Here is a 15,488-nt window from a genome sequence, read left to right as displayed (position 1 = left end):
GCGGGGGCTCACCTGTGGCCGAGGATGGCCGGTGACCAGGCAGGTCAGCTCCAGTGTCTCGCCCTCACGGATGGTGTAGACCCTCTCCGAGTAGCGCTCCTCCTCGATGTTGCATGCCAAGCCCGAGTGCACGATCCGCACGGTGGGGGGAGCTGCAAGACCCAGAGAGAGAAACCAGGTGAGCATCATCACTTCAGGCTCACACAGGCCCATCTGCCCTGCCTGGGGCTCCTGCAGACCCCTAGCTAGAAGCACTGAGGCTGAGTATTTTTACCATGCAAAATACTCTTTTGCTTACTCATTAAATGCATATGGTGGTGCATGCCTCATCTCTGAAAACCCTCAAGGCCAGGCTGGATGGGATTCTGAGCAATCTGATCTACTTGAAGATGATCCGGTTCATTGCAGAGAGGTTGGAACTAGATGAGCTTTAAGGTCATCTAGTTCCGACCCAAACCATTCTATGAGACTATATTCATTGCGAGAAGATAACGCCAGGGTATTTATTAATACCCAGCAATCCCCTGAACCAAACCTTCACAAACTCATTTGCATTCCAGTTATTTTTGTTTCAGTTTCCAAATGAACTCTGCATTATTGTTCTTTTTTATTATATATCTTTCTAAATGTATTATCACACTCATTATGCAAATGAGAAGCCTTAATTAAACCATTAAAATTAAGCAGGAGAAACAGTGGGACTGATGCTGCTTCCCTTCAAAGTCAATACCAAAATCCTGTTGCTGTCAGAGGGACTAGGATTTGGACCAGAGGTTAAGTTCAAGCAGAACCCTTACTTTAATTTTCTTGTATATGCAACCTGAACTACAGGAAGTTATGCTGTTTTACATGTCGTACATGTAGGAAAACTTCAATGTTGTTGCTAATACGCAAGTACAAATTACAGATCTGCTTCAGCAAGTCTCCACAGCATGTTCCTGGTTCTATGATTTCCTTTATTCCTGAATGGTGACATTCACAACTATTAAAATTTTCAGAGATAAGGAAGTTGAGTTACAATCTTACTGCCAAATAAAGTAACATAAACTCAAACACAGAAGAGATAAAACATAACTGTGGTGAGTTCTGAAGAGCCAGCATTTCACCCTCTCTACTTGTCAGCACACTGCTCCTTTTCAGTAAAAGTGGACGCACCCTAAAGTCCTAAGCGAAGTCTTAAATCACAACTAGCAAGCAGAACAATTAGAGCTGAGCCCAAAGGGACTCACCCCGGTTCCCCATGGACGGGAGCCCCATGCTGCTGGGATAACATCCATGCATTCTCTGCAAGCCCCTTGCAACAGCAGTAACCCCTCCCCACAACTGCTGCTCCATTTCCAGGGCTCTGCACTGCACATCGCCTCCCTCTCACGCCACTCTACTGTCTCTTTGCTCAATTTGCAATTGCTCAACTAACACCTACCTCAGGCACACATGGGATCCCTGGGATGCATCACTGGCACCCCTGCAGAATCCCATCACCATGCCATTGCTGGTCCAACCTACACACAGCTGCCAGTCGACACAGCCCATTGTGGTATGAACTGCTGCACAAAGCCCAGAATTGATACAAGACTGCTAATAATTCAAATTTCTGACCCTCCCTCTCCAGAGGCTGAGGCAAAGGGTCCTGAACAAGACAGTGTCAGGTCAACTACATGAACAGGAAGAGAATAATTATTTCAGGCTGTGATGACTAGGCCTGACTTTCTCAGCTACCTTGCATTTCCCTATCTCAGTCTACTATATTTAGATCATTTTCAATGTGCTTGGCCTAGATTAACCTCTTCAGCAAGTGTTTAACAAATAAGTAAATTCTGTCCTCAGCAGAGCCTCTCTGCAGAGCACCAGGCCAGGCAGAAGAGCTCGTGCAGGGAGTGGATGTTTCCTGAATTACTGGTGTGCTCCCCAGTCATAGAATGGTTTGGGTTGGAAGGGACCTCAAAGATCATGTAGTTCCAACCCCCTGCTACAGGCAGGGACACCCTCCGCTAGGACCAGGTTGCTCAAAGCCCCGTCCAACCTGGCCTTGAACACTGCCAGGGATGGGGCAGCCACAGCTTCTCTGGGAAACCTGTGCCAGTGTCTCGCCACCCTCACAGGAAAGAACTTCTTCCTAATATCCAATCCAAATGTCCCTTGTGTCAGTTTAAGACCATTCCCCCTCGTCCTACCCCTCCATGCCCTTGTAAAAAGTCCCTCTCCCGGGACTTCAGTCAAATAGTAGAAGGTGACACAGCTCTGGACAACCACCAGATCAGCAGAGATAATGGCTTGGTGGGGCCACTCAAGACTAACCAAATGGGCAAAAGAGCAAAAAGCTCCCCCACCCTGCACTCATACCCTCCCATGAGGCAGCAGGGAGGGAAGTGGGGGGTGGAAAGGGGATGAGGGGAGCAGCAGCTCAACAACAGCAGTGAGATCCTGCACAGCCACCAGCAAGCTCTGTGTCTCAAGCAGCCATGCACCAAGTTTCAAGAACCCATCAGCTCGCTCTCTCCACTTTTCTGTTGGCAGCCCTATTTAGCAAAGATGAATACAGGCCAAAGCATTCTTGCTCTCGGCAGTTCTGTGAGGCCAGCAAAAACTGCTCCTTAGCATCAGTTATGTCTAAGTACAACATAATGACTGAATATACACCCAATGCTCAGCCTATGGTCATGTTTAGTCAGACAAGTATATCCACCTGCCTCCCTGCCCAGGAGCTGCCTCAGATGTTCTTTACTGCTTAGAAGAAACAAATTGAACCTAGCCATCCCTTTGCACCATAGATCCAGCCTGCTCCTCCTGATGGAGCTCACCGTCCCTCCTGCAAGGACAGAGATGTCCTTGTCTAGGAGCCAGTCCCATGTGTCACAGTCTGACCTTAAAATAATCCATTAACTCTTAATTGATTCCGCACCCCCCCACCACCACCCCCCCCCAAGTAGAACAACAGCACTAATGCTCAGTGTCCTGCAGCTTTACTACAGCTTTACTGCAGCTGTACACAGCTCTCCCTTTGCTAGGAGAGCTGATCCCCCTCCACATGCCTCAAGAGTTCAATGTCCTGGGATATGGAGCATCCTCTTTGTTCTGCATGCACAGCCGCTGTACAGCAGGGCTCTGGGCCACAGCTGGGGCTTTTATGATCTCCCACAATACAGATATTAAAATACTAAAATGTTAAAACAGAGCCATGGAGCAGAAAGGTAAAACAAGGTTCAGCATAGATCACAAGACTTCTGATAAAATTAGAAGAGTCACCAACATTATGCCAACATCCTGCTGCCTTTTAAATCCATATTACATTAATATTACATTTTCATTCATATTATATTCATATAACTTCCAATTACATTTGAAGTATCCTTCATTTTAGTGTCTATGCCACTGCTTCATAGCTATTAGGTTTGGGAAGGCAATACAGAAACTAAAAAATACCCCCCTGTGTGTTATTACGGCAAAAGATTACACTGCTTTAAGAGATCAAACAAATAAAGGAAAATAAAAAAATATTCCAACTACCTTAAGTTTTAAAGTCTTATGGTTGGGGAGACATTGCATAATTATGAAATGTCATCTCCCTCTCCACTGCAGGAATATTCACTACAGCTACTTCTGAAATAGGCCTCCAAGGATTTGATACCAGATGAGACACTAAAGTAATATATACTTGGCATTTATTTTGTTGTGGCATTTTGGAAGAATTTGTCTTGTGATCATACGCAGTAAATATTGCATGAAACATCCCATCCTGGTGCTGTTCCTGGCAGCGTGCGCACACAAGTCAAGGAAAGCTGCTTAGGACACTTAGGTAAGAAGGAAAAGGCTCAACAACAAAACCAAGCACAACTCCACCTCACTTCTGCTGCAAAGAAGTTGTATGGCATCATGAGATTGCTTTTTTCAGATGAAAAATGGTGCCAGCCTGACCTTTTACCATATCTTGTTATATAATGACGTTACCTAGGTCCCTTTTATTGGCTGATCTTTTCCAGCAATTTCAATCATCTATATTTTGCTTCTCTGCCTCTTGCACACACATACACTCCTATACAAGAGATTTGGTTCAACTTTCAACAAGCTCCTCAGACATTATAGAAGGGGGGGGCGGGGAGGTAATAAAAATTTATGTGAATGCAAAATTAGAAATGCCCAAAATTGAATATGTATGCAGGTATCTAGACACCCTTAATAAAAAAAGTCAAAAAGGACAAACTAGATGCTGTGATGAATGCTAGCTAACTTCCAAGGGAAATATGCGGAATAAATTTATTTTCAAAAGCAGTGCAAGAATAAGTAGAAAAGAGTTTTTATTCAAACCAAGCTGGCCAGCCAGAAAAAGGAAATGAACAAGTGGCTTTAAACTAGAAGAGGAGAGATTTAGATGAGATATTAGGAAGAAGTTCTTCCATGTGAGGGTGATGAGGCACTGGCACAGGTTTCCCAGAGAAGCTGTGGCTGCCCCATCCCTGGCAGTGTTCAAGGCCAGGTTGAACGGGGCTTGGAGCAACCTGGTCTAGTTGAAGGCATCCCTGCTTGTGGCACGCGGTTGGAACTAGATGATTCTTAAGGTCTCTTCCAACTCAAACTATTCTGTGATTCTATGATTTTAAGTGAGAGTTAGGACAGTACAAAGGAGATGCTTCATGACATACAGTAGGTTTGTGGAACTGCGGTGCAAGTAAGACACCTTGGACAGCCAGAGTGCTCCAGTCTGTCTTTCTACTTGAAGTGCTGGCAACTCTCCCGACCTTAATCACAACATTCACGATAACCGATATTTTTCTGAAAAAGCTCAACTGCTGTAATCATGTAAATAAATGATCATTTCAGCTCTTGGGGGGGGGGGGGGAATGCTTTTAGTCTATGAGATTTTGATTGCACTGTTTCCTAACCACTCAAAAGAGAAGACATGCTGAACTGAGAAAGTATTTATTCACAATTTCTAAGTTAATCTCAAAAGTTTCTAGGGCATGAAATATTTGTTTACATGTGACTTTATCACATCATCTAATTAAAAACTGACCAAAGAATAAATGGATCTTTTTTTATAAGAGCGTTGAACATCCACAAAAGGCATCCTCAGCTTCTCAGTCTTCCAGGGACAGCTGGAAGGTGAAGCCTTTCTCCTCTTCCTTCTCCACTTGTCCCCAGCCACCTCCATCTTTTGGTACATAGTAATTCATCCTGGATCTACACGCTTGGACTAAGACCAACAAATGAATCACATAAAACCTTTGCAAGAGTTTTCTTTCATGCTTTACCAGCACAAAACAGGGTCCTTGCCAGTTTCAGACACCTCCAGCAGCTCACTGCCAGGAGCAGAGCAGAGCATGCCTGCCTATGAGATGCAACAGCAACCACTTTGTTATTCCAAATCTTAAATAAGAAAGAATTCCTTAAAAGAGACAAGGATGTCTGCCGATATTCCTGTCTAAAGAGTTATCATGGCTTTTTCCCCATCCTTCTCCAAACTGGAATATGCCTACCATTCCAGAAACAGATGCACACAGACAGAGATCATATGCCATAGATCATAAGTTTTTAATACTTGCCCAGCAGCACAAACAATAAACAGCAGTGTAATGAGTTGTAAGGGGGAGGGAGGGAGAAATAAATCTATCTGTTCCTAGAAACAGTATTATGGTTCCCCTAACTCAATAGATACTCTGATGATAAGCTTTGTAGTGTCAAAATTAGGTCAGCCTGTGACAGTAGTGTTGGGAAGCAGCAGTGTGATTTAATTAGCTCTGTGCCTTCTTATGTTCGTGCTATCAATCAAGGAGGCTTCCTGAGCTCCAGAAATGCGGTTTAAGTCACAGAGATATGAGTGAATATCAAGTAATGTGGCAAAAACAGTCCAATCAAAGAGGAAAAAAAGTTGACTTAATCCTTGTCTTGCTAGTCCGGTGGGTAAGGTCAGCGCAGGGCCAGCTCAGAAGACGAGAACACACGACAGATGCTACTATGCACATGAAGAGAAAGCAAGCAGGAAATATTTTGTACTGATGCATAGAAACCTTTTAAACTATGGAACTCTTCCTGCTATCACTTACCTACTATGGCTACTGAGAGTAACATATAGCCATAATGCTATTAAAAAACATATATAAAAGAAATACTAAAGAGAAGATATTTCAAAGTTTTAACCAAATGTAATAATACCAAAAGTTCCACAAAATTCCACCTGTGCTTGCTCAGTAGAACTTTGTATGATATGGATTGAACCAGGAATTTCATAACTCATTTCAAATGGCCTTTATTAGGGTGAGCCCCTTGCACAGGTCAGCATCATACCACCTCTACCCGCAGGCTTCCTATATGAGGTACCTGGCATTTCTCTCAGCTGGGACCCAAACTGAAAAATGTAATCAATAACCTTAATATTTATTCAATAAAAACTACTTGTATAACATTTCTCATTCCCCACCTTCCCCCAAAGAATACTACACTGAAGGAAAAAAAAAAGTCCAATAATAAATTTATTAGTGGATGGAACCTAACCTCCTGTTGGAAAAAGATGTCACAAATCCCACATTACCTGCAGCAAAATACTCTAAACTCTGCATTGATGAGAACTATTGCCACAGTGCAATGCATTCATCATGGCAATACCACTGAGACTCCTGGTCACTTCATTCGCAATTAGTAGAATTAAGAGCTGGTAAGGGTAAAGGAAAACTTAATTCTGAGTGTTGCCAGCACATCTGCAATTACTTTAAATCATCTTTGTCTAAAAAAAGATTATTTCCTCCTTACTATGCTGCGGAACTGCATGAAATTCACTGAGGGCTCCACTCCTGCTAATTGGTTTTACATGGGAAAGCTCTTCATGCAGAGCAGCAGAGCAAAACTGCAGACACGATAAGTGAATGCTACCCACGTGCAGCCAAAGCTGATACTGAGCAGTGGATAAGCGAGGGCCTGAGCACACAGACATGCCTGCTCCAGCACCAACGCGGCTCCTCACAACAGGGGAGAAAAGCCCAGAGCTACAGGGCACCCAGAAGAGAAGCATTCTACGTTTTCCAGAAGAGTCATTATGGTTCTCCTATTTCACATATATATCTAATTTTCAATTACCTTTTAAATAATCCTACAAGTTCCACAAATCATGAAGATCTTATCATCATGCAGATTAAAGGAAATAATTACAGAACCTGAGCTCTGATATTTTTCAGAGTTTAATTCTCTCACCACTGTTCTCCAACAAGGTCTTGAGCAAATCTCTGTGTAAGTGGAACTCTTCAACAGCAAATAACTGGCCAAAGATCACAGAATATTATCACAGAATCATAGAATGGTTTGTATTAGAAAGGACCATAAAAACCATCCAGTTCCAACCCCCCTGCCACAGGCAGGGACACCTTCCACTAGACCAGGTTGCTCAAAGCCCCATCCAACCTGGACTTGAACACTGTCAGGGATGGGGCAGCCACAGCTTCTCTGGGCAGTGCCTCATCACCCCCACAGGGAAGAACTTCCTCCTAACATCTTATGTAAATCTCCCCTCTGTCAATTTAAAGCCATTCCCCTTGTCCTACCCCTACATGCCCTTGCCAACAGCCCCTCTCCAGCTAATTACATTTGGAAGGACTTATAACAATGAGGCTCTCAGTGCCCGGCAGCAGCCCCAAAGCATATGGCTTCCACTCTAACTGGTACCGTCTTAGTCTTCAGTTAATTATGGGAGCACAAATATAGAGCACCCTTTTCAAAATGTTAGTTTAATGTGAGTTTTCTATGAAACTCAGAGAAAGGAATAGTTCCTAAAAAGACAGGAACTTGGTTTCTTGTTCTAGTCATTCAATAACTTGCTGCTTATTTTTCATCAGCACTTATTTCTCCTTAAACATTTACCCTTTTTTGTTTAGCAGCACATAGCAAAGTTGGTAACCAAAGCTGCACTCTTCATAGATGAACTGGAAAGACCCAAATGAGCCAGGGAAGACCCAAAGCATCCCTGCTGACATGTCAGTCTCTTCTCTGCCCAGCCTGCCAGGGCAGCCACCATGTCCACCCAGGTGGGAGAGCCCAGATTCTAAAACTTTTTTTACAATCCCAAGCACCCTGCATATTTCTGCACGTACAGGTGTAAGACAGGCTCCCTCTTCTATATCAGTGCATTTTAATTTTTTAAGGGTTTTTGTGGATTGTCCTGGAGTATCAGACAGCACCACACACCAGAGATAAACCGTTTTCTTAACGCATACACATTTCTTGTGCTGGCTCTGACTCTTTCTACTTCAGCTGAGCCAGAGAGACCTGACTGCAATACCGCCTCTGCTGCCATTTCCAAGGAGCAAAGGGCTACCAGTGCAACTGCTGTTGCTGGGTCACAATCACGCATCCCTGCCAAGGCAAAGAATTAAGAATAATTTCCTCTACAGTCTTGCAGGAAGTTATCTCCTGACTTACCTCTTGCTCCTTCTTTCATTCATTAAAAGGCCAGCTAATTCAATTCAAGGAGATGGACTGCTCTTCTCCATGCTGCAGGATTGCTAGCATGTACACACTCAGATATGGTTTACAGATTTGGCTGCCAAGTTACTTTCCCAAAAGAAATCCAAGGACAGCATGGGTACCTCCACTTAGACCAGCGCTGCATGTGGGACATATCGCAACAGTCTCTCTCTTGACCTTGGAAATAGAAACTGAATTGCCTGGAGTATCAGCTCTGAGAAAACAGCCCTCCGGTACAGGACTTCCGGGTAGGATTCTGAGGAGGTATTTCTTTGGGTTTTGTTTTTAAACTGGATCCTGGCTTCAAGTAAAAGGAAAGTCATTGAGACACACTGCCTTGTAATTGAGACACACTGCCTTGTAATTCTTGCTTCTGCTTGACACCCTTAACAGGCAATTAAAGATTAGCAAAAGTCACGTTTTCCTATGCCACAGAAAGCATAGAATACACTAAAATAGTGGCCCAAAATGCCACTATTTAGTACACTATTTAGTATGCCACTATTTAGTACACTATTTAGTGTACTAAAATCGTGGCCTCTGCAATTCGTACTTCTAAATTCCTCAGCCTCTTATTCCAGCAAGCTCAGAGAATGACGCTGCCATGATTTCCTGATTAGTTCACAACACGCCAGGTTGAGGTATCCTTTGCACACAACAAATATGGCATCTTTCCAGGATCATAGAATCATAGAATGATAGAATCCTAAGGGTTGGAAAGGACCTTAAGATCATCTAGTTCCAACCCCCTTGCCATGGGCAGGGACACCTTGCCCTAAACCACGTGGTTCAAGGCTCTGTCCAACCTGGCCTTGAACACCGCCAGGGATGGAGCATCCACAACCTCCCTGGGCAACCCATTCCAGTGCTTCACCACCCTCACTGTAAAGAACTTCTTCCTTATATCTAATCTAAACTTCCCCTGTTTAAGTTTGAACCCATTACCCCTTGTCCTACCACTACAGTCCCTAAGGAAGAGTCCCTCCCCAGCATCCTTGTAGACCCCCTTCAGATACTGGAAGGCTGCTATGAGGTCACCACGCAGCCTTCTCTTCTCCAGGCTGAACAGCCCCAACTCTCTCAGCCTGTCTTCATATGGGAGGTGCTCCAGCCCTCTTATCATTCTCGTGGCCCTCCTCTGGACTCGCTCCAACAGCTCCATGTCCTTTTTATGTTGAGGACACCAGAACTGTACAATCACATTGATTTGGGGGGAATTGTGAAGACAAGTATAGAGAGAAACCTTCCTACACTACATCTTCCTCCCTTAACCGCTCTTTGAGCAGTTTGCAACCTACAGATTGCAGGCAGTGGGTTCAATGAATCTTCTAAAATAAGAAATGATCTATAAGTGACAGGCTTAATTGAAGCAACACTTCATTGTTCCTGGCATCAAAAAACAGATAATATTGCCAGTTTCAACAGTATTATAGTCTAGCGGTAAAGATGTCTTACTTATTTGGTGTTCTGAGCGCGTAGTAATATGTTGAGTTTCCCCTACCTAAGAAGGCAGAGACACATGAAAATCGAATACATTAAAAACCACCTCTTCAAAAGGCAAATCCTGAATTCTTAACCATTACTCCTATTTGCACACTTTGACAAAACATCTTTCAGAATCTTCTTCCCATGGTCCATGTAGTTTCCCCTGTCCCACTGTAAGGGCCGAAGCTTCATTTGCTGCTAGTACAAACTGGCAGAGAATTAGCTGGCTTCTACCTCCCATCTCCTCTGCAGCCAAGCACAAAGGCAAAAGAAGCAAGTTCCATTGAGATTCAGTCTGAGGTAGAGAGACACCTGAAACTATTAATTTGATAATGCCACTATTACACTACACCTTCAAAGCCATGCTGATGTGCACATCATGGCACATCCATCATAGAGCACTTGCTGATGAACCAGTGGAGTGCAACCAAGCAGAATGAGGCTGGGGCTGGCATCCAGTATGAACATTAAAATGCCTTCCCCCAGGCCTGTGCTTTAGCAGAACGCTAGGATGTAGTGAACCAAAAATCACTGTCTGCTTTGCAGACCTGTATGTACCTCCAGGATCTGCAATGGGCTCCACCTTTCCTGGAGTTACATATGCCACTGGAGCCCAGCCCAGCCTGCCATCATGAAGCACAGCTTGGCAGTGTCAACACTTGAAAAGGTGATAGCCAACTATGCATGCCCAGCCAGGACATCTCACCTGGAGGACCATATCTGTGCTCTATCTCCTGCAGATGGGCCATGGGCATCTCATTAGGGTAAGGATGGAAATACTTAAGTGCTGCAGAGCACTGCTTAAACTGGGAGCTGCTGGGTGCCTAAACCACCAACTGTGGGAGAAAAGACAGCCCCGAAGGAATGGCTAGAATAAATCATAGAATTATTTAGGATTCATCAGCCTAGACAAAAGCCACAAAAATACAGTTTATGAGGGTGTCCCGAAGCAGGGAGAAGTGCTGTAAGTGCTACAAAACCCACACAACTGCCAGCAACAGAAATAAAGCATATTATATGCAACAGAAATCCTGAAAGAGCCTGTTCTTGTCTGGCTCAGCAATGAAAGCTTCACTAAATGCTGTACAGGCCTCAGAACGGTTTCATTTTAGTTTGCTGACTGAAAAAAAGACAGTTTAATGTAAAAATGAATTTTAGAATACATAACCTTACATGAATGCAAATGAAAAAAATGCTGCTTTATAGTGTTAGGCAAGAATAAACAGCTTTTTAAACAACAATTTGCATTTCTTGTGAGATAGCTCAAATACGTCGCAGTGAGCAGGAACTGTCAAGAAAACAAGCTTCCTTTCAGGAAGACAAATGAGTTCTTGAATTAGAATTGTATTTCCTGTACTTCAGTGTTTCACACCTAGTTTTCACATCTTTGTTTTGAAACACTGGTTGTAGGAGTAGCAGCAGAACAACTAGAATATGTTCCAGTATATAAAGTTAGAAGCCTATTACACCAGATTTTATATATTCCAAGCACTACCAAAACTTGTGTAATTCCCTTTAGCTTCAGTAGGAAGAGAGTAACAGTTATAAAACAAACAAACAAAAAACCCAACTCACAACAGAAGCACCAAGGAAATGACTCATTTTTCCATTAGCTCCTGTACTCCAGGATTTTAATGATTTTGCAGGCTCAGCCCTGGGCAGTCTGGGGTGGGAGGGAGCCTAAGCACCTCGAGCTGCAGTGACGCCTGCAGCTACAGCTAAGAACCAACCTGACCAGGGCTGCACAGGCTCAGCAGGATTAACTAAGTATGTTCTTGTACAGCTTGTGACCTCTGTTAGCTTAGTTGGGGAAATGCGTATTTAACCTATGGAGGCTCTACAGAGTCACCACCAGTCTGGGGAGACCAAGTCAACTGGCCAGATGCCTCCATTTGGTCAAGGGATAGTGCGGCAACATGCCAGGACTCACAAAGCACAGCACTCCCTGCCCTCAACACCTTCAGTAGCAAATATGCTTAATTAGTTCAACCACTCAGGGAAAACCGCATCTGGAAATTAAAAAGTCAGTAACACCCATTTCAATCACTTTGCAATGGACAAGCTGATTTGCCTTAAACACACCATTTTGCTTCAGGCACTGGCATGGGGAACACTAAGCGGGGGAGCTCTGCCAGCCCTAAGCCTCCTCCCTCCTGTGAAGGAAATTGCAGCACTTGGGATCCTCTCCAGGCAGCCTAAGGAAAATCCTGCCAGCTCATAGCATAAACTAACGCATTGCCAAATTTTGGCCAAAGCATGCCATGAGGCCAGATAAGCAGAAGAGAGAGTGCCTGTTTCCTTCCCCTACAGCAAATCACAGGCTGTGCTGGTACACAAGAGAGCTATGGAGGAGCACTTAGAATGGAGGCAACAGAGGTCCTCAAATGCTATTTGATGCTTGCATGACACAACTGACAGCAGTACAGGACTGTTGGACCTACCAGAAAACTTGCTTGGGAGAGCCACCAAAAAATTAAGGAGATGTTTAAAATAGTCCAGTTTCCAGTGGCTTATTCTCCAGGGAGATGCTCTGTATGGGCCAAGCTCCCACTGAAGCTCTCCTGATACTGGGGAATTTATAATACCTGTGTCAGTCAATTCCTGCCCTCTCACCTTTGCTATTTGTTGATGTCTACTGGCACATGAGCTCATATTGCAATTTTTTTCCTGGAAGAAGTACTCTTAAGGACACTCCTTTGCATTCAACCACTGCAAATGGAAATACTTCCACAAGACTCATCAGCTGAGCAGCCTTTGAGGCATCTCCAGCATGTATGCTTCAAACTGGCCCAATCCTTTCAGTATTAATTGAGGCTGTGATTGACAGACCAGCATAAACAGAAATTGCTTCCCTATAGATCTCATTAACTTGGGAAACCAAACTAATAGCACGGTATTGATGTGCTCTTGAATATGTAACTTGCCTCAGAGTTAAGTTAGCTATCAGCATTTCTGTGATTTATTTGAATAGGCATCAATGAATGATCAACAAATCGATAAAAATTAATGATGAAAATTATTAAACTCCCACCTTGTTACTCAGGCAACATTACATAGTGTATTATTGCTTATACGATTTACCAGTCCCTTTTCAGCAGCTGATGACATTGCCAATTTTATTAAAAGAGCGCAATTAGCCATTAAGTTTCATTACAGAGTCGCTCCTTTCGTACAAAATTTGTGTAAGCCTGTTAGACCATTTAGAGTGGGAAATGCATCTCATTTCTCCTACCAAAATGAATCACTGGTGCTAAGCTTTTCAGTAGGCTGTACAACCTTCAAGTTCAGCAGCAGCACACGCTCGAGCAGCACCACATCTGATCTCTGTTACAGCCAGCCAACAGTGATTTCCTGGGGACTGGGACCCGCAGAGAGGAGCCCCCAGCCATCGATATGCAGTTTGGGCATTTGCAGATGAATGCAAGCAAAATCTTATCAAGCAGAAGAGCTCTGCTCTGCTTTAGTCACCACATGCTTGGCACAATGATAAAGCACAGCATCGGAGCTCAAGGCTTTAAGAATAAAAACAAGGAGGTAAGGGAAAGCTTCTCTATTGTCAATAAAATCCTCTGGCAGGCTGGATACGTGGCCTTCCTGTATGTAATACACTTAAACACAACCTGTGTCTCAATTTCTTCAACCTTGTATTCTACTGTGAAACTGTACTGGAGACCTCAGCAGTACAAAGGCAAAATGCCCGGAGGGAACACCAGCCAGACATGCTGACCTGCTAATCTAACCCACATCTCAAGGCTATGGCTGCGACTCCAGATCATGTTGTACTCTACACACAAAAGCTACTGACCCAGTGCTGGTGCAGGAGTCAGTGTCACTGAAGACGTTGGCCCAAGAATGATTTAGACGCCTTGCAAAAGACATTTGGGAGAGGGAAAAAAAACCAAACCAAAAAAACTTACAATTACTAGAGTTCTATTTTAACTGTTTTTGTTATTTAATAAAACACCACCACGAAGTCGAATATTTCCACCATTGTAAACTCTTGAGATTTGGCTTCGCCCACTTCCCACATTCAAAGAGCAAAGCCAAAACGTCTAAAAGCTGCTGTTATACCTGAGCTCTGCTAAGCAGCACAAGGCAAGCCTATATTATTTATGAACAGAGGGGAGCCAATATCAGCCACTGCTGCAGAATTAATAAGCAAATCCTGCGAGCAGTCTGCTCCCTATTATCACTTCAGTTCCAATGAAATAAGATGACATATTTTTAGTCCCTATCATGAGGTTATCTACTCATAGTACTGGATGTCCAATAGCTGCAGCCCAAGCAGAGTGACAGATCCTATAAAGGGTGAGGCAGAGTAATCTATCCAAACCTTCCAAGTGTGGGATTCTTAAGAAGAAAAAAAGTATATACCTGCTATACATGTTCAGCCAGTCAGTGGGCAGTCCTGCTTATTCTGTGATCAGTTTTTGTTTGTTTGGGGTGTTTTGTTTTGGTTTTTTCCCTTCACGAATTTCATCAAAATGTTTTTCATTTTTTAATTTGAACTTAAAACATTTGCATCAGATGAGTAATGCGTACGTAGCATCTGCCTGCCTGGATTTCTGTGTGGACGCTGAGGCACACAGATACAGTGACAGAGCAAGTCCTCTCACTGCAATAGCCACAAATAAGATTGTGGGGAAATAAGATTCAGAGGACCTTTTCAGATCTCAGTCCAAATCACTGGTCTTTACATCAAAACACTAGAGATACCCCTTTATATTTTCATATCAACACATACATTAATACCATAAAATAATTTGTAGAGTCATTTCCATGTGAAACAAATTTTAGTGACAGTCAAGGTATTTGCAACCAGATATCTTTTCTTACATCTATCACAAAGTGTATTTTCATGTGAGCAAAGCTTTGGCTTGAAATGTTTAACAGTTCTTTTTGCATATTTCCCCAGGCAAAGCATTAAACTTCTTTCTGCAGAACCAACTTCAATTGCACAGGCAACAGAAGAACTTTACATGAGAAATACAAAGCCACAGCAGATGAAATCTTGAGGGCTGAGCTTTGGGGACCATATCCTCAGCTGGAGTAATTCAGCAGCATCTAAGCAACTTCACTATCGGTACTTTGATTTCCAGCAGCTGACGATCTTGCCCTTATACTGCTGCTGCGATCTCAGAAAACAAAATGCTCAAGAAATAACAGATGAAAATGGAAAAAAACATAAGCAGATTTCTTCAAAACTATTAGATTATTGGCTCTTTAAATGCACTTCTAATTAGTGTATCATAAGCTGTCCTTAATACATTTCTCAGCACAGCAAACTCTGTCAGATTATATGGACTCCCAGAATTTGAAATTAATTGGAAGAACTAAAGATAGCACCTAAATAATGAAAATACCCATATGTGCTTTAAAATGTTTTTAATAAAAATGATTGCATAAATTCTTCTTCCCACTTCAAAAAATAAGAACATGGCCACCTAATATCCTTATTATCTAGGTCCTCATTAAGTCACAAAAGTGTTGCATAGTTTCAAATTATAGCTGATTTCATAAGTGTCTGTTTAATACTAAGAACAAGATCCAAAAGG

The 15,488-nt window shown here is 43.1% G+C and overlaps 1 protein-coding gene across 3 annotated transcripts in view; it reads right to left on the bottom strand.

Moving 5' to 3' along the window:
* Nucleotides 1-15,488, bottom strand: part of MDGA2 (MAM domain containing glycosylphosphatidylinositol anchor 2) — a 371,741-nt gene that overhangs the window by 240,002 nt on the left and 116,251 nt on the right. For 2 of the 3 annotated variants that reach the window (XR_003991066.1, XM_030483781.1), the window contains exon 2: nucleotides 13-152. Coding sequence is in view for 1 of the 3 variants with exons in the window: in XM_030483781.1 (XP_030339641.1) it covers nucleotides 13-152 (140 nt within the window). In the remaining 2 variants the exon portion in view is untranslated. Of the gene's footprint in view, nucleotides 1-12; nucleotides 153-15,488 lie in introns of those variants that run through there. The other variant, XM_032919889.1, reaches the window with a different exon arrangement.

This window comes from Strigops habroptila, chromosome 4 (assembly GCF_004027225.2).
Source record: "Strigops habroptila isolate Jane chromosome 4, bStrHab1.2.pri, whole genome shotgun sequence".
In the NCBI taxonomy this organism is placed as follows: domain Eukaryota; kingdom Metazoa; phylum Chordata; class Aves; order Psittaciformes; family Psittacidae; genus Strigops; species Strigops habroptila.
Note: the sequence above shows the minus strand (reverse complement) of the source record. Positions and strands in the feature narration are given on the sequence as shown.